Source organism: Protopterus annectens, chromosome 13.part0 (genome assembly GCF_019279795.1).
Source record: "Protopterus annectens isolate FY-2018-M chromosome 13.part0, PAN1.0, whole genome shotgun sequence".
NCBI classification, from domain to species: Eukaryota; Metazoa; Chordata; order Ceratodontiformes; family Protopteridae; genus Protopterus; species Protopterus annectens.
This window is the reverse complement of record NC_056747.1, coordinates 360497707-360521043: the sequence shown is the minus strand read 5'-3', so window position 1 is coordinate 360521043 and position 23337 is coordinate 360497707. Positions and strand designations below refer to the sequence as shown.

The 23337-nt window shown below is 45.2% G+C and overlaps 1 protein-coding gene across 2 annotated transcripts in view; it reads right to left on the bottom strand.

The window, feature by feature from the left end:
- The window catches only part of MBD3 (methyl-CpG binding domain protein 3), a 729401-nt gene that overhangs the window by 72586 nt on the left and 633478 nt on the right, over positions 1-23337 (bottom strand). For both annotated transcript variants that reach the window (XM_044053964.1, XM_044053965.1), the window contains exon 6: positions 4309-4479. In XM_044053964.1, the coding sequence (XP_043909899.1) occupies positions 4314-4479 (166 nt within the window). In that variant the 3' untranslated portion in view covers positions 4309-4313. The remainder of the gene's footprint in view (positions 1-4308; positions 4480-23337) is intronic.

Here is a 23337-nt window from a genome sequence, read left to right as displayed (position 1 = left end):
GGGAAGAAGCGACGACAACAGACGCCGGACCTAGACTTTGGAATTCGGCCGACCGAGGACCCACCTGATGGCAGGATAACCCATCTGTTATGACTGCAGCTGTGTGCACGATGATCGTCATCCTAGCTGACAGGCTCAGCGCAAACTCCCCCCCCCCCCTACCAAAAGGGCAAATATCTATCCCAGCAGAGTGCTGCCCCCCTGACATCTCAGATGCTCAGGTAAGAGCCGCCCTCTCCAAAGCAAAAAACACAGCATCAATGAGACCAGACGGTGTCCCGGGCTGTGTCCTACATAAACTCCAAGAAGAGCTAAACCCAAACATAAAACTACTGTTCAATCTCAGCCTTACTACAGGATATGTACCCAAAGAGTGGCGTACAGCAACAGTGGTCCCTCTCCACAAAGGTGGTGCCTCAATGGATCCTGGAAACTATCGCCCCATAAGCCTGACTAGCTTGGTCTGCAAAGCTATGGAAAGGATCATCATGGACCTCATAAATAAAGACACTGGGGACCTACAGACACTGGATCCTACCCAGTTCGGCTTTAAGGGCAGATCCTGCCTCTTAAACCTGGTCGATTTCTTTGAAACAGGTCACCAAGGCCATTGACGAGGGGAAGGTGGTCCACACAGCCTACCTGGACCTCGCAAAAGCCTTCGATACAATACCCCCCCTTGGGCATTATAGATAAGCTCACCAGCTTAAATATAAACCCCTATGTCACTAGATGGGTTGTAAACTGGCTCAAGGACAGAACCCACATGGTTAGAATTGCTGGAGCCATGTCAGACTCCAAACCAGTTACAAGTGGCGTCCCACAAGGCTCATTCCTGGGACCTCTCTTGTTCGGTATATATTTCTCGGAGGTACAGACCAACATGGAAGGACTGTGGCTGACCAAGTTCGCAGATGACTGCAAACTGGGCGCCATAATCGACTCTCCAGCTGACACAAGCATCCTCCAAAAGGGCCTCAGAAACAGACAACTGGTGCCAGAGCCATGGCCTCAAGCTAAACGCCAAAAAGTGTATAGTCATCCCCTTTGGCAAAAACAAAGTGCCCACAAATTACCACATAGGTGGTAATCCATTAAGTACAAAAGAAGTAATTAGGGACCTGGGGACCCAAGCTGATAGCAATCTCTCATTTGACAACCACGTGGCCAAAGTGGTTAGAAAAACATTTTATATAGCCAACCTAATCATGAAGGGATTCACATCTAGATCAGGGGAGGTCATTGTGCCTCTTTACTCATCCCTCATCAGGCCCATAATTGAGTGCAATGCCCCTTTTGGGATGTACCTTACCAGATACCTACAGCAACTGGAAAGACCCCAGAAGTACCTCGCCAAGAGGATCAAAGGGTTCAAACAGATGCCATATGCTGCCCGGTTAAAGAAACTCCAGCTCTACTCAGTGGCATACCGCCTGCTCAGAGGCGATCTGTGCCTGACATATAAAACCATGTCCAACCCGGAATTAATGGACATGCTGCACCTCAGAAAATCCAAATCCCATCGTGCTACGCACTCGAGAGACTTGAACCTCAGCACTGAAATAAATAGGACATGCTGGAGGGACAGATTCATAACCCAGAGGCTCCCTTCACTCTGGAATAAAATCCCAGTCCAGGTTAGGCAGAGTCCCTCATTGACTCTCTTCAAGAGGAATCTTGATGAGTGGATGAGAGATCGTAGGTTTACCCCGGATATCACTTCTGTGTCACAGTTAGAGGCACAGTATACTAACCTTGAAAAAGGGCATAGCAAAATTAATTTAAAATGGGTGGCGAAAGCCAAATACACTTTGGCTAGGCTTATAAATGCCCTAGGGCAGATAGCCTAGTATGAACCTATGAGTAAATCCTGGCTCTCCCAATGAAAGTGCTCCCTCATGGTATGCAGGGTTTCCCCAAAGGAGAAATCTTCTGGAGAAGCTGAAGGAATGGATTCTTCAGCATCAGAATCCTCATAGGGAGGAAGAAAGTATTCCTGATCACAGGAGGAATCAGAGGAAATGGAAACCTGATCTGAAGATTCATATTCTGTCTCTTGCCTAGGCCTCTTATCAGGAGGGGGATGGGAACCCCTGATCAAAGTAATAAGGTCTTCGGCCATTTTGAGCATGTTTTTTTAGGCATGGAAGCCTGGGCTGGAGAATGCTGTACAAATTTCTTTGTCTTTAGAGCTGCTTTAGTCTTTGGCTTGGAAACTGAAGATGGCTTTACATATAACTGAGTTGGTCTGAAAACACCCTCAGAAGCAGATGCCTGCACAGCAGCTCCGGACCCATCTGAGGGAACAGTTTCAGAGGATCCAATACCTTGAGTTTCCAGAGGCCCAGTCGGCTCCACATGGGAGTCGGAAGCGGCCTGTGGCTCTGAGGTAGCGGGCATCAGGGGCAGCGAAAGCACCTCACTGAGAACCGGCGAACCGATGACTAGCTCAGCAGAAACCTAGTCGGTTTTGGACCTCGGATGCCTGCCCTTGTGTTTTTTTTAGAAATTCCGGTCGGTTGCTCCAACAGCATAGTATAACTGAATCTTCGGCCAAAGTAATGAAAGGCAAAACCGTACAGACGCTTTATAGTGCGTTGGTTAAATCTAGCACAAAACCGACAAGCAACGTCGTGATCAGGGGCCTAGGCAAGGAATACAGTAAGAGTGAAAATCCTCATGAGGTATTTGCTTCCCACAAGAAATACAATTGTTAACTTTTTCTGACATCGGTCTGGAGCAAGAAAAAAAGTTTCCCCAACGGGGTACTTGGCTTTAATGAAGACTTCTGATCTGAAATTCGATTTCGAAAATCTCAGGAGTCGGCCAACCGGCACTTGCGAACTGCTTTTGCTTTGGGCACCGCACGGCAAGAAAGACTGAAGAAAATGGCGTCAGCTGCATCTTTTATACCCCAGGCACACTGACATCAGGGAAGAGGCGCCGGACCAGGACTTTGGAATTCAGGCGACCGCGGGTAACCTGCCAGCAGGATAACCCAAGAGTAATGACTGCAACATTGAAATACGAACATGGCAAAGGTACCAGAAATGGTGCTTCAAGGGATACCAGAAATTAGATATAAAAAATGCTGAGGGACAGAAACTGAAAAACTCTAGAAAGTAAGGGAAGAAATTAGGGAAGAAATTAGGAAAATACAGAGAGGAGTAAAAAATGCACACCTTTCAGAAGACGGGCCCAATTAGCTTGAGAGGAAAAGGATCCGCGTCTGAGGCTATTTGACGGCAAATGAGATCCAAGGTATGCTATATATTAGTGGGGCAACATGGTTAAAGAGAGGAGCTAGAGTTGATCAGAGGATCTGGAAAAAGCAGCCAAGTCAGATCACAGACCTCATCAGTTCAGGAATGAACATGACATCGAATTAAGAGTTAAAAGCAACTAATTCCTTCTGCTTAAAAGCTTGCAATTATTTTGCTATCCTGAAAGAAGTTTTATTAGGTTTATCCTGAAAAGTTTTCTTATTAGGTTTACAACAATTTTCATTAAAATCAGATTTGCACATGAGTATAAATTAAACACTTTTACAAAAATTTGGAACCCTCAGTTGCACTTTTTTTTCCTTTGGGAAATGAATAAAAGCCTAGAAACATAAAAATAAACTGTATTTTACCACTGGTCAAGCTCAAAGTACAGAAGCAGCTGTTGGTCTAGCTAAGTAACAAGAGCAGCGGAGGATTTCAAAGCAAAGCTTAAAAAAAATCATAAGTCCTACTCTTGCAGAACATTCTAAAGTGCCACACAAAACAAAATGGAATAATACTTGGATACACACTCATTTTAAATACGTTAATCTTATTTTCATTAACACTCAGTAAATTTACTTGTACCAGCAAGAAATCTGGTCAGAAAAGTAACAAAAAACTGCCATTTCCTATAGTAATGTGCTAGGCAAAATGTTTTTGAAAGCTACTTTGACAAACACTGGAAGGGATGGTTACTCCTGGCACAGATCAAATTATTACTCTGGGTAGCACAAAATAATAAAAAAAAAAAATTAAAACTCAGTAGCATGCAATATATTCTTCCGTAACTAGACTCCTAATTGTTACAGGCTCTGCTCCTCCAAAGGGACATTAAGACACAAAACAGACTAGATGATTAATACCTGCTTGCAAAAAACATCCATACATCTGTGAAATTCATGCAGTCGTGATCATTCTAATAAAGACTACTTCAGCTTGTAACACCAAGCTACACAAACCTGTTGCTCGAGAGCAAAATTTCATTCTCCTTCCAAACACAGCTCAAGACAACAGTCTCGGGCACAAGTGAACTGGTACATACCTGGACTATACATCACCTGCTTCTTCCTCTTCTTGTTCATCCTCCTCCTCCTCATCTTTTCCATCACTTGGCCCAGTGTCTTTGGACATTTCCTCAACATGGGCTAGCATGTCAGCCATTAAAGCCTCTTCTAGTCTCTTCCGCACCTGCTGTACCAGTTCTTCTTGTTTCCTTTAAAAAGGCCAATATAAAATTAAACAGATGGTCATTTAAGCATATAATAAAACTCTAAATAAAATGCTGTAGAGGTAGCCATAGTTTGCAAAGGATGAGTGAGACATATAAAGACAGCTGTACACTGGAAATTTGATAATGCCTCTAAGAATAAATTGTTAAACACCCATTTATGAAATTGTTATCCAGGCCTGAAGTTATAAAAGGAATACGAGGTGAATGCATACCACAAACATCCACCAAAGCTAATTGCGTCTAAAAGCTTACAAAAACAGAGAAAAGAAACAGATGCCGTGCATCACAAAAACCTTTGGTTACCAACAGCATAGCTAGGCTAAAGGAACCATGCACATTAAAAGCTGCTTGTAGACTCATGGCTAAATGCTTAAGACTAAAAATGAGTAAGGAAAACAATTTCTTCATGAAGTATAAAACAAACAGACGAAATGTAAAGCAGTCCTCTCTTCCTGTCTGCTGCTACCTTTGCAATCTGAAAGGTGTTGTGCTTCAAAATAATGCACTCTTGTCCAGTAGATACAATACTCATCTCTCCTCTGACATTAACAATTGCCAATTTCACACCAAGACTGTAATGCACTGCCCAAAGGGAGCGTCTTAACTTATTTTATGGGGACTGGAGTTCAGCTCATCTAGCCTTACTGTGGAGAAGCCATGTACATTCTCTTGATCATGGCAGTAACTCATGGGTCAAAAACAAAGCTAGAGTGATCTTGCTGTCCAACTCCTACAGAGCAACCCGTGGACTGCTGTGTTTCACTATGATATACAGATGTTAACACTATTTTGTGAGGGAGGGTCCATCTACTAGTCAGCAGTTATACATACCAATGTACGATTCTTTATAAAGCAAATTAAAGCAGTCTTTTGCCAAATACATGTAGACCTCATAGTTCACTTCTCCATAGGCAAGTGCAAGGCTAGCACTTTAAGCACAGCAAGTCTTCCTTTTAGTGACTGAATTAACCTATCTCATTTGGTGTTAACTGGCCTTTCCCATCCCATGGTCAATAATTATATACTACTTCAGTGAGAATAACTGGGATATTACCCTAGATAATTAAATATAATATGCTTCGGAACTACAGCACAGACCAGCACCATGCTGAGACAAAGGGCATAATACAACAGATATCCATAACTTTAGACAGAGGTCAACATTTTAAACTTTTCTTCGACCTTTCTGGCCAATTTCTAGCCCTGAATCAATCCCGTTTACTCCATTAAGCTTAGTTTCGCCTGATCAGAACTGATGCAAACCCTCTGTCAGATGGATGCAAACTTCTTTAAAGGAACACCATACTCATTCATGACTGATATGTAATCACCATATCAGATTACCTGTGAGGCAGTCTTCCTCAATGGGTACCATTTTAGGACTTCCTCACCTGCAATCTAGGGATCTTTTTTTCTGAACAGTTCTCATTCAAGGGGTGGAGCATAACAGCCTGCCTGAATGGCAAGGAATAGCAGGCAATAAATGAAGGGGAAAGGCAAATATGGAGGGGGTGCAGAAGGTACCAGTATCTATGAAAGACTCAACACAAATCAAGAAACATTATACTTCTTTTATGTCTCTTTCAGGCAATCAAGAGCCTTGATTTGGCACTAAGATTCCATCTGCAGTACAAACACCTCTTGGAAGGTCAAAACCAGCAAAGTCAAAAGGTCGTGTCAAGATACTATGCAGGTACACAATTTAGAAGAATTTAAAAGTAGTACATAAAACCTTCTGGAAAGCTGGTGCCAAAATGTAGGGTCAAAGTGTTGGATCTTGAAACAATAAAAAACAGCAGACTCCTGGAGTTTTAAAGATCAAGAAGTGGTGCTTAGTGAAGGTGTGAATACAAGACCATGTGGATGTAGCAAAAATACCTGCAATGAGACATTTCTGAAGCAAGCACAAAGTATCCACAACCCTGGTGAAGGTACTATGGGCAGCAGCATTTCCAAATGGGTGGTTGGCAGCTTATCAACATGCAGCTGGCAACATCCTGGCAAGAAGCAAAGCAGGCAACTGTTAATGTCTTCTGCAACTATATCGCTCCTCAGGCAGAAACAACCTGACAGTGTAAATCAACAAGCCCCCCCCCCTATTTTTTTCCCTTTTTCTTGGTTACTGGAAAGGACAGACAAATGGGATAGTTTAAGGACAATTCTGACTTTTTAAAAGAAATGTGGTTAATTATACGGAGCACCAAATACTTGTGAAAACATAACTCTCTTCTCTACAAATAAGGACATGAAATTTCTGAACACTTAGAGTCGATGACCAAAAAGTATCTTTCAAGAGATACCTGTACCAGTAGTGTAAATGGATAAAGTCTTGTCTACGGCCCAGGCATCCATAGTTAAATCTAAGCAGCCTGATAAGGCAAGAGGAGGTGGATGGAAATGCCTATTCTGGTGGTAGTGGTGGTGCTGGTGGGGGGGGTCACAGCATGCTGGTAAGATCTCATGAAACCTTGGTGGATGCCAGGGCTCAGATATATTGTTGAGTTATGATTTGTGGTATAGGCTGAGGTAGCATGTCAGGTTTATGGGCCTATGGAAAGCATGCCCTTGAGCAGCACCTCATAGCCTGCGCAAACTTTCAACATATGTCATCAACATGGAAAGAATAGCTCTAAACAATCGCTCATCAAGCTACAGGAAGACAGCACCTTGCTTGCCTTGGCTCACTATGCAGTGCTGGCATTTGCCACCCTTAACAGCCTGTAAATGGAAGATGGGGCCCTCCATGTGCACAAGCTATTTCAAAGAGGCACCTGATCAGAGCAAGTCACAAAGGGAATCCTGCCATGTTACTGAAACTGCAAGAAATGGGACTTCAGGAAGCTGACAGTACAGGAGCCAGAGATCAGCAGCAGGCAAGATGATTTACTAACCAATCAAAAAATTCAAGTCACACGAAGACAGGTTTTTCTATGATGGACAGATACAGAATCCCTTTCAATGTGCTACCTTGACCGAATGAGACTGGACCGCAAAGGTTAGAAATACTGGATACAAACCTGACACTGGATTAAATGACACTAACATGTATGCCTTTGTTAAATCAAATACCTTTAAGTCGTAATGAACTGCTACGGGACATATGCCCACCCAGATGGAGAATTTCTTCCACTTAAAGTCTGACAGCTAAAAACATTCTCGGCTACTTTAATAACCTCAAACTCTTGCCAGGAGCAAAGGAACTACACAAAGTCATGCAGTGGAACAGGCCTGGATACTTCAACCAACAGAGACTTTCGCACCTTGAGCACCTTTCCTCTACTGCCTGAAAATAGTGTCTTGTTTACGGAGTGCAATGGAGAATAAACTTTAGCCTTTCCTTCCTGAACTCAGAGATTAGGAATAGTGCCAGAAAGAAAGTTTACACGCATTTCCTGTCATGAGAGAGAATTATGGAACTGCCATCAATTCCCTGTTACCCTGCTGAATAAAGAACAGCAGGCAAGGATCACATTTTCCTGTATGGTAAATAAGGGTGGTCTCTGGGGTGCCTCACTCTCAAGACTGACCACAAAGGACTCCTCAACTGTCAGTTCTGGGGCAACTTCAGGAGTGAGAGCCCAAGAGCAATAATTGCTTCTTTTAGTATACAAAACAGCTGTTTGATGAGGCCTGTGACTATGACCGAACTACAGGCCTGCATCTTGTCCCTGAGAAAAAATAGATGCAAGAGAGGAACGGACCCCAGCACAGACTCCTGTGAAACCAGGACTGAAAGTTGTGCTAACTTTCAAATGCTAGCACAGCATCCATATTCCGTATTTACAATGGGTTTGACTGCAGAAATGAAACACCCAAATTAACAATGGTAGAGAATATCCATTACTAATCCTGGTGACAGAAGTCAAACGTTCATAGGTGTGTACTATGCTACCAACCACAGGGGTCTTTATAAGCCTAGCCATACAGCCTAAATGTATCCCATGGGTTAATGTGCCTTAAGAGTTTATTTTAAGGGATGTATCCTAGGGCATGATTTAATAGCCAATTCTGTCCAGAGATATAGGTGCCAGACCAGGGCTGAATTTACTATTTCCTATCCACTAGTCCAGACTGAGCTTGAACAGGGTTAAGAAAGGGCTTTAATTCACATGGAAGGGAAGCCTATTCCAGAGAACTGGGATGGTCCCAGATAAATTGGACATGTTAGAGGGGCAGTTAAGTCAGTCACAAGCAAAGTTTAAATCCTTAGATCTAGTAGTTTTGGTGCTGTTCATTTTGTGAATATGTAAAAGGTCCAACAAAGTAGGATCCTAGGATGCCCTGTACACCAGGCATATATTGCCTCTCAGCAATCTGTATGACAGAGGAGTAGAGAGATTGGGCTTTGAGGCTGTCTTGCCAAGGGCACTGCGTTTACACACCCTGTATTCTTTGCAAGAAACCTCTGAACGTTCCAGATGTTGCATGCGCCTGGACAGATACATAGCAAAGGGGGAGTTATATGCAATAAGTATGATGATGGCCACTACAGCGGCACAATAGCATCCCTCAACCTAGACGTCATGCCCTTACTTATAAGCTGAGTGACAAATTTTATTTTTTTTTTTACAACTTTAGACAGATGGTGGATGAAAGCCAGGTTTCCACCTACAAGAGTTCCCAAACCCATGATTACTGTCTCTATGTTTAGGGATGTTTTATCAAATAGTTTCCCTGGATGGCTGAATTCCCAAAAGGGAACCATTACGAATTCCTGTGCATTAAGTTTTAATCTGGGGCCTTTGGCACCAGTCATTTGTTTGAGTTAGATCTTCCTGTAAGATTTTAGTAGAGAGATTTCTAGCTTGCAATCGTCTGCAAACTTGGCAAGCTAAAAGACCATGACACTGACCTTAACTTAAAAAAAGAAAAGATGCCAAAGAGGGACGGACACAGCACTGAGCCATGGGGAACTCCACTGGTGACCAGCCTCTTTGTAGAAGTGGATTCCCACATCCCAATGTCTTGAGTCCTATCTGTGAGCCAGCTGGTTATTCGGGGAGTTACATATGCCCTAGTGGGAAGTGTATTAAATGCCTTGGGTAGGTCAAGGTAGGCAGTATGCACTGTTTTAACCTCATCATTGCCTTGATCACCATCTGCAAGTAGTGCACCAGGTTCAGTCGTCATGACCTGCCTTTAAACTAGACTGGGTTAGGTCCAATGTCCAAAGATTTCCTACATAACTATTAATCATCTCTATAATTCTTTCCATAGCTTTGCACTGGAGACTAGTCAGACTAATGGGTCTGTAGTTCACAGGATCCACTGAGGATACAACCCTTAAGTGGGTTGACCACTGCAGTCTTCCATTCTCATGGCACAAAGCCTGTGCATAGGCTATGGTTGAACAGTGACACCAGTAACAGACATTCTGGGATATTATGGAGTCCATCAAAGCTGTATTCTTGGCCTTACAGTGCACATCTAAGACCTACTCCTTATTGACAGTTGAAGGGATTATGTTAGATATTTCTTGGGGGGGCAGCTGGGCCTGGGAGGTTGGTAAAATTGGAGATGATTTTATCAGTCAGAAGATTTGCTCTCCCAGTTCCATGAACACGGCTCCATTAACCAACAGTTCGGCACGCTTGTGTGCTGCCTTTAAGGTTTTGGACGTAGCTAAAGGCAGCCTTATGGCTGTCAACCTGGGATGCTATCTTTCCCTCAAAATTTGCTTTGTTGGACTTGGTCCTCTTAAATGTCAATTCAGTCTGATGAGAGAGCTTTTATCTTTTTTGGTGTTCTAATTCCTAATTTTAGTTCTGCATTTTTTTCTTTTGTTGTACAGACTGTTTTACTTTGGATTCCACTAGGTATTTTGTTTTCTTTGAGTAACTTTTAGGCTTACTTCAGGTAGGAACACCAGCCTATATGCAATCACTGACATGGTTATGCAGAGCTTCTGTTAATTCTGCATAGGCTGCTCGGTCATCTGGGTTTGAAAGGGCATGAACTTTTGAAGGTAATCACTTAATAAAAGGTAGTCTTGCCTTGGAGTACTGTCTGTTGCAAGGTTTCTGGGATTAAAAAACTTATTTCAAAGGAGTCTGCTTTGTGGTCTGACTTTACCAGAGAGGACACAACACAGGAGGTGGGGGTTCAGCGTTCTCCCATATTTGTATCAGGTCCAATATGTTTGTACCGCATATCAAATCAAATATAACCAATACTCGAACTCTGGTCTGTTGACTCTGAGCTATAGGTCAAGGACCCCAGTTAGGTTAGAATTTCAGAAACTTTAACTTAATGTCTCGAAGGTGGGCAGACAAAAACAAGAGGAACAGAAAGGCACTGTAATGCAACTTTAAGCATGTAAAAGATAAGCAGAATGCAAGACTCTAGCAGTCACACCAGAATATAAACAGCTGCAAACCACAGAAACAAATCCTGGAGCATAAATTTACATCCAAATGATCTGCAAGGACAAGGCTACTCTGCATCCACTGACCATTCAAAATCTATACTGCCTCCCAAAAAAAATCAAGAAAGTCACCAAAAGGCTGTGGTTATAGTTAAGTCAAAGATGTGCAGAATGGCCCAAGCTTGGACCATTTGCTGTATCTTCGTCTAAGCTTCCAAATTCATGACCTTCTGAACATACTGTGGGAAGGGACAAACACCAAAGAATGTTCAACACACCTACAACAAAGGCAATAGTCTTATGTTACATTCAGGGATGGCTTCTTCCAGTTTACAGAGGCTCCAAGACCTGCAAGAGTAGGAATACCCAAGTTAAAGATACTACCTAAGAGTCCTTCAACAGAGTCACCAGGAGTCAGCCTATTCAGGTAGTGAAACACATGCAGGTGCTTCTCCTGCAAGGTCTCAAACAATGGCCAATTCACTGGAAAACAAAAGTACAGTTGTGTACACTTGCCATAAATGTAGATGTTTGAGTGTATTCACTGTTGCAGTCATCACATTTGAGTTATCTGCCTGCAGGTAGCCCTCAGCCAGCCTGAATACCAGTCTTGAGATTTCTGCGTCCGATGCGGTCGCCTCTTCCATGATGTCAGGTCGTCAGGGGGTATAAAACATGCAGCAGATGCCATTACATCAGTTTTTCTTGCCCCAGATGTCAGGTGCCCCAAAAATAGGAAGCAATTACATGGTATAATACCCCCAGCGAAAAACAAATACTAGTGATATAAGATATGCCAGACAAAATGGATAGGATGGAAATCCTGGAGGGAGGGTAACCAGGACTGCAACAGTGAATACACTCTAACACCTACATTTATGGTAAGTGTACACAACTGTACTAAGTTCTTCATGTTTCATTGTTGCAATCACATTTAGGTTGATTCCCAAAGCTAAGGAAGGGTGGAGATAGTTATGAAGCATTAGGGCTGGCAATCAGGCCATGTAAGACTGCTGTGGCAAACCCAGCTCTGGATTTAGAAAATATAGGCAAGTGGCAGTGCTTGGTGAAAGTGTATAGAGCTCCAGGGTTGCAGTTTCCAGGATGTCCCTGCTAGTGACTCCCTTGAGTAATGCTGCACAGGTAGATGTAGCCCTAGTGGAATGAGTTCTGATCCCCTCTGGGGTGGGTTTCCCATGGTGCTCGTAGCAGAAATGGATGCAGTGCGCTATCCATTTAGCAATGGTTTGCATTGAAATGGCCTTGCCCTCTGCCCCTGCAGCAAAGCTGACTAGCAGCTGGTCAGATTTTGAGAGGTTTAAGTCCTTTCCAGATAGAACCTAAGCTGCCTATGCATGTCCAGGGAATGCAGGATCCTTTTCCCTTTATTCTGAGGATAAGGAAAAAAGGTTGGCAAATGAATGGACTGGTTTAAAGCCACTCTAGACACCATCTTGGGCATAAAAGATAGGTTAGTCCTGAGGGAAACCCTGTCTGCATGGAAGATAATGAAGGGTTCTACTGCTATCTTCTTGCTGAAGCGATGGCTAGAAGTAAAGCTGTTTTCCATGAGAGGAATTTTAACTCTGCTGTGGCCGCAGGTTCAAAGGGCGGGAGTGTGAGCTTTTCTAAGACAAAGTTAAGGTCCCATGCTGGAGTGGGAGCTCTCCTGGGGGGGGGGTCTTAAATTTTTGGCTCCTCACAGGATGAGAAGAGGGGTGGGCTCAGTATTATAATGAGCTGAGATGGCAAAGGCATGGATCTTAATTGAAGAGAATAGGCCTTTGTGGAGCATTTTTGTTAAGTAATCTAGTATACGAGGTAAGGTGGGCACAGTTGCGCCCATTCCCTGAGACTGGCTCCAGGAACAGTATCTTCTCTATTTTTCCAAATAGGATTTTCTAGTACTAGGCCTCCTTGCCTCAAGAATGACATCCAGCACCTGCTTACTGAGGTTTGCTGGTGTTGAATTCAGGGGATTAGCCAGGCTGGAAGGTTCAGGGTCTGTAGCTGAGGGCGCAAAATCTGGCCTGCCTGCTGGGACAGCAGGAAAGGAGCCTGAGGCAGCTGCCATGGTTGTAGCACTGTCATACTGTGCAAAAGAGGGTACGAGTGCTGGTGTGGCCAGTCTGGTGCAATCAGGATTGTCCTTGGCTTGTCCCGTTTGATTTTTAGAAGAACCTTCGAAAGGAGTGGCAGAGGGGGAAAGGCATAGACTGAAAGGCTTTCCCAGGTGACGGACAGGACATCCATTTTCCAAGCTTGGCTGTGGGGAGGTCTGGTGCAATATTTGCTCAATTGATAATTCTGAGCGGAAGCAAAAAGGTCCACCCTCTGGTGCCCCCACCACCTGTTCCTTAAAAGCTTGAATATTTTGGGTTCCAGTTTACACTCTTATGGATCCATGAGATTTCTGCTTAAGTCATCTGCCAGTGAATTTAGTTTGCCTGGCAGGAACCGAGTTTGTAAGTGCACTTGGTTGCTCAAGGTTGAGTTCCACAGAGCCATGGCTAGTCTGCAGAGTGGGTAGGAATGGAGCTCCCCCCTTGCTTATGTACCACATAACTGTGGTGTTGTCTGTCTTTACCAATAGTTGTCCTGGAAGAATAAGGCCCTTGAAGGCTGTCAGAGCATTCTGCACAGATAACATTTCTTTTAGACGGATATGCAGGTGCATTTGCTTTGGCTTTCATTTGCCCTGAAGGCACTGCCCTGCCATATGAGCCCCCTCATGCATAGTCTGATGCGCCTGTTAGGATTTGCTCGGCAGGGGGTAGAGGAATTGGAGTGGTTTAGATTTGCTTCCGATAACACTTTTGGTAGGAAGGAAGGGTTTGTTCTGAGAGTTACCCTGTCTTTATGAAAAACCAAATAAGGAGGACGGACAGACAAGGCTTGAAGTTCCAATACCCTTCTGGCAGATGTTATAGCTACTAAAAACAGCGTTTTCCAAGAAAGAAGTTTGAGGGAGCAAGAAACTGCAGGTTCAAAAGGGGGCAGAATTAGTGAGGTTAGAACTAAATTCAAATCCCATTGTGGGGGTGGATCTTTGACTGGAGGTCTGAGCAAAAAGATGCCCTTGAGAAAGGCTTTACAGAGTTTGTGGGACATATTAGCTTCTGAGAGTCCAACATGAAAATTTGCAATGGCCGCTAATTGTACCCTGATAGTGGCCGATGATGACCTTGAATGAAAAAGCTCCGCCAGAAAGTCTAGAACCTCATGAATGGGTGCATGGAGAGGATCTAAGGACCTAGTTTGTGCCCAGTGTGAAAAATGCTTCCATTTACTCGCATAAGTCTTCCTAGTATTGGACTTATGGGAAGCCAGAATGATATCACGAACAGGAGGAGAAGTAAGGGGAAGCCTGGCTATGGCTGGAAGTGGAGCAACCAAGCTGTGAGGTTGATGGAATGTAGAGACTGATGCAGCTTGCCCGTGAGGTGGGTCAACAGATACGGAAGGGGTTCAAGATGCCAAGGCTGTTCCAGGAGGTATTTGTGCAGGAACGGGAACCAAACTTGTCGAGGCCAAAACGGGGCAATGAGGATCATTTTGGATCTCAATGCGGTTGCTTTCTGAATTAACTGCAGGATCAACGGAAAGGGAGGAAAGGCATAAAGACGACCCCGGGGCCAAACGTGAACAAGAGCGTCTCCGAGGGGTTGGCCTGGCAGAGGAAAAAGTGTGAAGTCGAGGCACTTGCTGTTTTGGGGAGTTGCAAAAAGGTTGCAGCAAGGCTGGCCCCACTTCTGAAAAATTCCATCTGCTACCGCTTGATTTAGAGACCACTCGTGAGACATGAGGATAGTTCTGCTCAACCTGCCTGCTATGACGTTGGACTTCCCGGGGATGTGCGTTATCAGAAACCGTTGAGATGAAATCGCCCATTGCCAAAGTCTGAGTGCTTCTCGACAGAGGGGGTAGGACCTTGTTCCGCCCTGCTTGTTTATGTACCACACCACAGACATATTGTCCGTTTGAATTGCTATAGTCCCCGTGGGAAGAGAGCTCTGAGGGGCTTGCAACGTCAAAAGCACCGTCCTCATCTCCAAGACATTTATGTGCAGGTGGCATTTTGACTGTTGCCAAGTGCCCTGGACCATCCTGCCCTGATAATGCCCCCTCCCACCCGATCAGGGAGGCATCCGTTGTGACAGTGTCAACTGGAGGGGGGAGAAAGTACAGTTTTGTACCTACCATAAATGTAGATGTTCGAAGATCCACATTGCTGCAGTCCTAACACTTGGGTAGTCCGCTGTCCCAGTCGGCCCGAATACCAAAGTATAAGGCTGACGTCGGTCAAGGCGCATTAGTCTGACGTCAGGACGTCAGGGTACAAATGCGCATGACCGACGTCATTTCCTCAGTCTTTTCTTGCCCCAGATGTCAGAAGACCCTAAAAAGATAAGGCCAAAACCAAAAAAAAAACACCAAACACTCCTGTACCAAATATATGTACAATATATACAAATTTACAAAAGTACAACCCCACCCACACCACCACCCCTAAACACAGAGGGGAAGGAGGGAGGGTAAATTGGACTGCAGCAATGTGGATCTTCGAACATCTACATTTATGGTAGGTACAAAACTGTACTATGTTCTTCATCTCACATTGCTGCAGTCCTAACACTTGGGTAGAATCCCAAAGCAGAGGTAAGGGAGGCTGGCAAATCACAAAGAAGCTGGAGCTGTCAACATGCCCTGCAAAATAGCCGTGGCAAAACCAGCCCTAGATTTAGAGTAGAGAGGAAGGTGGTAATGCTTAGAGAAAGTATGCACTGAACTCCAAGTAGCTGCCTCCAAAATATCCTTAGTTGCCACCCCCCTTAGAAATGCAGTTGAAGTGGCAGTAGCCCTAGTGGAATGAGGCCTAATCCCAGCTGGAATCTCCTTGCCATGACGGGAATAACAAAATGCAATGCAAAACCCAATCCACTTAGAAATAGTTTGTTTTGACACAGGCTTGCCCTGAGAACTCAAAGCAAAAGAAACAAACAACTGCTGAGACTGTCTAAAATCCCTAGTCCTGCTTAAATAATAACGCAACTGCCTGTGTACATCTAAAGTGTGCAAAATCTTTTCCCCCTTATTTTGGGGATCTGCATAAAAAGTAGGCAAATGAATAGTTTGGTTTAAAGCCACACTAGAGACCACCTTAGGCATAAAGGAAGGATTAGTACGTAATAATACCCTATCCTTATGGAAAATCAAAAAAGGCTCAACCGCCATAAGGGCCTGCAATTCAGAAACCCTTCTTGCAGAAGTAATGGCCAACAAAAAAGCAGTCTTCCATGTCAAGTATTTCAATTCAGCAGTAGCCGCAGGCTCAAAAGGTTGTAGAGTAAGTTTCTCCAACACAAAATTGAGGTCCCAAGCAGGAGTAGGAGCTCTACGTGGGGGTCTTATATTCTTAGCCCCTCTAAGAAATTGCTTGAACAAAGGATGAGAAAACAATGGTGGGTCACAATCATAGTGAGCTGAAATTGCTGCAGCATGAATCTTAATGGAAGAGAAAGACAAACCTTTGTCCAATAACTCAGTAAGATATTGAAGAGCCACACTCAAATTAGGCTCAAACTTCCAAATCCTTTGCTGCACTCCAAAATAAAAATCTCTTCCATTTTTCTGCGTACACTTTCCTTGTACTAGGTCTTCTGGCTTCCATAATCACATTCAAAACTTGTTGAGGAAGTTGAGACCTGCTGTGGTTCAAAACAGAATATGCCAGGCTGTTAGATGAAGAGAGTGAAGCTTGACATTGAGTAGATGACCGTCCCTCTGAGACAATAGGTGTGGAATCAAAGGTAAAGGCCATGGAGGCATCCTTACCAGACTCCTCAGTAATGGGTACCAGTGTTGCCGAGGCCAATCTGGAGCTATTAAAATCATCCTTGGCTTGTCTTGTCTGACCTTCAGGAGTACCTTTGGGAGGAGAGGCAGAGGTGGAAAGGCATACACATGAAGATTTTTCCAACTGAAAGAAAGAGCATCCACTTTCCAAGCTGTGTGATGAAACCTTTTTGTGCAAAACTTTGGCAGCTGATGGTTTAGTGGAGAAGCGAACAGATCTATGTCTGGAGTTCCCCATGACACTGTCAATTTCCGAAATACATGAAGGTCCAGTTTCCACTCGTGGGGATCCATGATTTGCCTGCTTAACACATCTGCTAAGGAGTTCTGTGCTCCCGGCAGAAACCTTGCCTGAAGATTTAGTTGCAAGCTGAGCGCAGTCTCCCACAAAATCATTGCTTGCCTGCATAGAGGATAAGAATGTGTTCCCCCTTGTTTGTTGATGTACCACATGACAGTTGTGTTGTCTGTTAGAATCAACACCTGCCCTGGAAGAAGTAACTCCTTGAAAGCCATTAATGCAAACTGGACTGCTAACATCTCCTTCATGTTGATATGTAGATGCTGTAGTCTGGCAGGCCACTTGTCTTGTATCCACTTTCCATTCAGATGAGCTCCCCAAGCTATGTCTGAGGCATCTGTCATTAGAATCTGACTCGCCTCTGGCGGGTCACAGAGAGTCCCTTGTTTAGGTGACATTCCTGAGCCCACCACAAAAATTCCTTTTGAATGCAAGGTATTATTTGAATGACAGTGTCCAAATCCTGGCAGTGCTGTGTCCATACATTTTGAGATACCATTGCAGCTTCCTCATATGCAGTTTGGCATTGGAAAGCACCAGAATACAAGATGCCATGAACCCTAAGGCTTGAAGGACTGTCCTTGCAGTCAGCCCGGACTGAAGAGATAGTTGATGGAAGTAAAGGGAAAGATTCTTTTGTTTGTCCGGGGTTAAAAGGCCATCTGGGTTGCTGTATTCAGTCTCACACCCAGAAAGCACATGTCTTGAGAGGGTACTAGACTGGACTTTATTTCGTTCACAGAATACCCCAGGCATCTTAGCACTGCTATCACATAATCCAAATGCTGAAAAGGTCTTCCTTTTCTTGAGCCAGAATCAGGCAGTCGTCCAAGTAAGGATAGATTTGTATTCTTTTTAGCCTGAAGTAAGCTATCACTGGAGCCAGAACTTTTGTGAATACTCTGGGCAGTAGATAAGCCAAAGGGCAATGCAGAGAACTGATAATGGGAATTCCCAGCTCGAAACGCAGATACTTCCTGCAACTTAGTCTGATAGGCACATGAAGGTAAGCCTCCTTGAGATCTAAAGTTACCATCCAGTGATCTTTTCCCAGCAGAGGTAAAAGCTGTTGTAACGTCAACATTTTGAACTTGGGAATGTCCAGATAAGTGTTGAGGATAGATAAATCCAAAATTGGTCTCCACGTGTTCCCCTTTTTTGGTACTAGGAACAGGCGAGAATAAAATCCTAGGCCCCTTTCTGGCACAAGAACCGGCTGAATGGCCCCTATTTGGAGTAACAGAGAAATTTGCTTGTGGGCCTCTTTTCTTTGTAGAGGAGGAATATCTGGCATGCCTTTGAAAGGAGGCAAGGTATGGAAATAAAACCTGTAACCGTGGTGAATGACATCCAATACCCATCTGTCTTGGGTAATTAAATTCCAATTTTCTTTGAAAAGTGCCAGCCTTCCTCCCAAAGGTGCTGCCAGACGAGAAGGCTCTGGCAGCTGAAAAGGCAGGTCATTGGGTCTGTTTACGAAAGGACTGACCCCTGCCCTCACCAGAAGACTGAGCAGGTGAACTCCCTGTTCTAGGCCTAAAAGAACCTTGAGCTCTGCCACTACCACGTCTAGACCTACCCCTAGACTGGGAATCATAAGAAGGATATGTCCACCCCTTAGTAGGCCAATTTCTACTAAACTTCGGAGGCTGAACCTGTAAAAAATCTTTAACAGTCTGCATAGACTTAGCCTTGTCCTCCATTTTCTTTAAAACTGCTTCCACAGGCGAACCAAACAACACATCAGATTGTAACGGAGCATCTAAAATCCTTGTCTTAACATGCTCAGCCAAATTCTGATCCCTCAACCAGGCGTGCCTGCGAAGAACAGAACCAGTGGCAGCCACCCTCGAAGAGGCCTGTACAGCATCAAAACCACATTGCAAAGAATGCTTACCCACCTGTTCAGAAGCATGAACTAAATCCTGCAACTCTTTACACTCAATACCTTCCGCCAGAGCATCCACCTTAGACTTCAATTGTGAAAGGAGATAATTTTGGTATTTTAACATGTGGAACTGGCAATTCAAAGCCCTCATGGCTAAAGTGGAAGAAGTATACACCTTCTTTCCCCATCTATCCAAAGCCCTTGCCTCTATCAGGAGGAACAGGATTTTTAACCACAGAAGCCTTAACACCTTTAGGCCCCTGAGAAACAGTTTCTGGGTCTGCCCTAGGACTCTTAAAAAGATACTTATGAGCTTCAAGCACCCTATAATACCTATCCGGTTTAACTGGGGCAGGAGGCAAAGAATCAGGATTCAGGGAAGCCTCTGCAAAAACATCTTCCACCACATCCAGTACAGGAGGTATAGCCAAAGGCCTATGCTGGGGTAAAAACAAAAACTCCCTAAGCCTTTTCCTGGAATCAGAGAAATCTTGACCTTCCCATTTAAAATGCTCCCTCATGGAATGAAGAGTCTCTGAAAATGAAAAATCCTCAGGAGGAGAAGCCGAAGGAGTAGAATCATCTACATCAGAATCAGAATAAGGAGGATACTCCTGTAAGTCTTCAGCCGAAGACTAAGAAGCCTCCGAACACTGCTCAAAACTCTCAAGCTCAGGTTCCACCCTAGGCCTCATCAGGAGGGGGCATAGAACCTCTAATCATAGTAATCAAATCTTCTGCCATTTTAAGCATATGTTTCTTAGGCAGAGACCCTGAAGAACTAGGAGAGACACCCACTGAAGTTAAACCTGGCCTGCCTCTCGAAGAAGCCTTGGAAACAGAAGGGGAGGGCCTAACCACCTTAGGAAGGGAGGAGAGAACAGCTACCTGAGAAGCCCCCTCAGCCTGGCCTACCTCCTGAGAGGACACCTCTTGTAACAGCAAAGTCTCTCCCTGAGACTCCAAGGAAACTTCTGGCAGAACCTCCGGCTCCACCGAGCCCTCTAAAGAACCGACGTCCAGGACAGACTGTTCTTCCAACCTAGGCTTTACTGCTTTGTCCTTGCGCTTTTTAGACGAAGCGGGCGTCGGAGCATCCGACGGCATTTTATAATTACAACCCTTCCCAAAAACTAACCTGGCACAGGCTAATCTTCTCTTTATAGTGCGTTTGTTAAATCTAGCACAAGAGCGACATCCAACAACGTCGTGCTCAGGCCCTAAGCAAGGTATACACAAGGTATGGTAATCCCTATGAGGTATCTGTTTCCCACAAGAAATACAGTTATTCACTTTTTCTGACATCCGGTTAAATACTGAGGCAAGAAAAAACCAAAATATTCCCCAACGGGGTACTTAGCCAACTTTGATTCGGTCTGAAACTCAGACTTCAGAAAATTTCAGAACGCCAACCTGCACTCGCAATACTGCTTCTGCATCGGACCATGCGGCAAAAAAGACTGAGGAAATGACGTCGGTCATGCGCATTTGTACCCTGACGTCCTGACGTCAGACTAATGCGCCTTGACCGACGTCAGCCTTATACTTTGGTATTCGGGCCGACTGGGACAGCGGACTACCCAAGTGTTAGGACTGCAGCAATGTGAGATGAAGAACATCAAAGGGTCTGCCCTGAAAAAGCGGAGGGGAAACCATCCACCAGGAGAGATGTTTCTTGCAAGATGGGGTTATCAAAATGTAGTGGGTCATTGGTAGCTGTTGAAAGGACCACTGAGAAAACAGCATCCACTGAAGGAGCCTCATGTGGAAGCGGGCTAATGGAAGTAGAAGAATCGCCGCCGCCATGAGGCCCAACACATTCAATACTAGCTTGACTTGGACTCTGTTGGGCTGAAACAGGGGCTGAACATTCCGACTTTTGTCTGTCGCTCTCTGAGGTGGTAATGTTGCAGACATTTCTGTGGTGTTTAATACGGCGCCTATAAAGTTATACATTGACAAGGCGACAAGGAGGACTTTGCAAAATTTATAGAAATACCCAGACTGTTGCAAAGTTGAATAGTGTAATCCCTGGCCATTATGAGATCCTGTTTGGTGGTAGGAGAAATGAGCCAGTCGTCTAAGTATGGAAACACCTGGAATCCTTTCAGTCTCAGGTGAGCCGTGACCACTGCCAAACATTTGGTGAACACCCGGGGGGGGGGGGGGGGGGGGCTGTGGTGAGACCAAAGGGTAGGGCCCTGAATTGAAAATGACCGACTCCCAGCCGGAAGCGGAGAAACCTCCTGGAGCACCTGTGTATCTTTATGTGGTAGTACATGCCCTGGAGGTCTAACGAGCACATCCAGTTCTCTGCCCAAAAAGGGTAGAATGGACTGCAGTGTTACCATCCGAAATTTTGTCTTTAGTACAGAGTTGTTTAACCTGCTGAGGTCCAAAATGGGTCTCCATTCTCCTATCTTTTTTGGTACCAAAAAGAATCTGAAGTAGATTCCGGATCCTAGCGGATATGCTGGGACTGCCTGGATGACTTTTTTTCTAACAGCTTTTTTATTTCTAGCTGAGCCTGACCCCTTTGTGCGGGTGGTACGTCTGGTAGGAGTTTTGGCGGTTGTACCGGAGGGAAAGTGAAAGGGATTTTGTAACCCTCGGATATGATCTTCTGTACCCATGTGTCTTGGGAGAGGGATTGCCAGGCTTCCAGGTACAGAGATAATCTTCCCCCGACTGCCTCCGAAGGTGGACAGTCTGGCAGCTTCTCCGGGATGCTGAAAGGGTTGGTCAGGAAAAGATTCCCTAGAGCCCTGGTTCTGAGCACCCCCTCTGCCCCTGGGGCAGCGTCTGTTATTTCCCCCTCTGCCTCTAGGGGGAAATTCACCACATACGGCAGGCGCGACTCCCTGAGGTTTACGAAACCACATCTTTCCTCCTCTCTGTCCCTTAGGATAAGGTCTAGAAGGCGTGGAAAAACGAACGGACTCCCACAGCAGAGAGTGTCTTACCATCTTGCTCGCATCTGGTGAGGGTATTCTTCACCTGAGGTCCAAACAATTCCGAACCGTCAAAGGGGGTGTTGGTGAAGGACGCCTTGAAGGGATCAGCAAAGTTAGAGTTGCATCCAAGCGTGACGTCTCAACGCAACGCCTGTGCCAGCGGCCCTACTCGCTCCATCGGCTGCATAAGAGATAAGCCGCATGGAGGAGTTAACAATGGAGTTCAGGGTAGCCAGCTGAGAGTTTATTTTGTCCTTAAACCCTGCAGCAGAAGGATCCTGTACTGTTTCACCCAGCTCTTCGAGCAAGTCTCTCTGAAGGCGGGTGAAATGACAAATAGTTCAGCGATCGCATAGAAAAGGTCACTGAAGCAAAGGTCCACTTGCCATACTTGTCCATGGTCCTGGACTCTGTTAGGAGGATGAACAGATACAGAAGGATCAGCCAATTCCTTCTTAGTGGCTGCTGCTACCACCATAGCATCAACTGAAACACCTTTGGTGAGAAAGGATTTGTCATCTGGTGCAGAAATAAATTTAGAAGGCCTCCTAGGGGTAGGTTCCATTGAATCAGGAGCTGCCCACGCCTTTCTAGCCAATACCTCCATTAGTGGGTCGAAAGGGGGAGACACCCAGGAGGTGGAAGGGCAAGATGCAAAGGCGTCAAAATAAACCGACTCGTCCTCGGAAGGTTTGAGTGTGGACCAATTTCCCCTCTGTCTTAGGATTTCCATGATGTCTGAAAAGGAGACATCCTCAGAGGGGGATCTGGGGGAACCTTCAGACTCATCCAAGTCGGTGTCCGACGTGACAGACTCTGGGAAGTCTATGTGCTTCCTCTTGCACTTTCTTTTCCTAGGGGCTTCCCCTGAAACTTCAGGGGAGCCTTCAGAAGAGGAGACTACACCCAAGGTGGGTACCCTACGCTTTGGATCTCTGCTGTCAGGTGTAGGAGGATGGCCAGAGAACGTAACAGGCACTACAGAGGGAGGAGCCGCAGAACTTAACCTTGAAGTGGACACTGGGCCCAGCACACTCATCATCACCTAGAAGGCTCCCCTATCAGATACCAAAGGTAGCCCCGGCTCCAAAGAGACTGGAACAGCCCCCAGAACCGACAGAGAAGGCTCCGAGAATGATGTCTGGGTCGAACTAACCAGAGCCGAAGCTCCGAGAGGGAGAGCGGGGTCGGACAAGGGTCCGATGCCACTCGCCCCCTCGGAGCCGACAATGGAGTCTCGGCGCCAGGACCTCTCCACGGATGGAACCAATGAAGAGGTCGGAGCCGACGACACCGGAGCCAAAGGAGGAAGTATCGGCTCCGTGGGCAAGGTCACGGTTCCGACAAACTCCAGCTCCGAACTAGAGAGATGAGTCGGAGGAGGAATGGATAGCTGTATCGAAGGAGCCACAGTCTGGTGAGATGGGATCTGGAGCATTTGGGCCAGCGCCTGAGATTTTAGACTGCACCTGAGTCT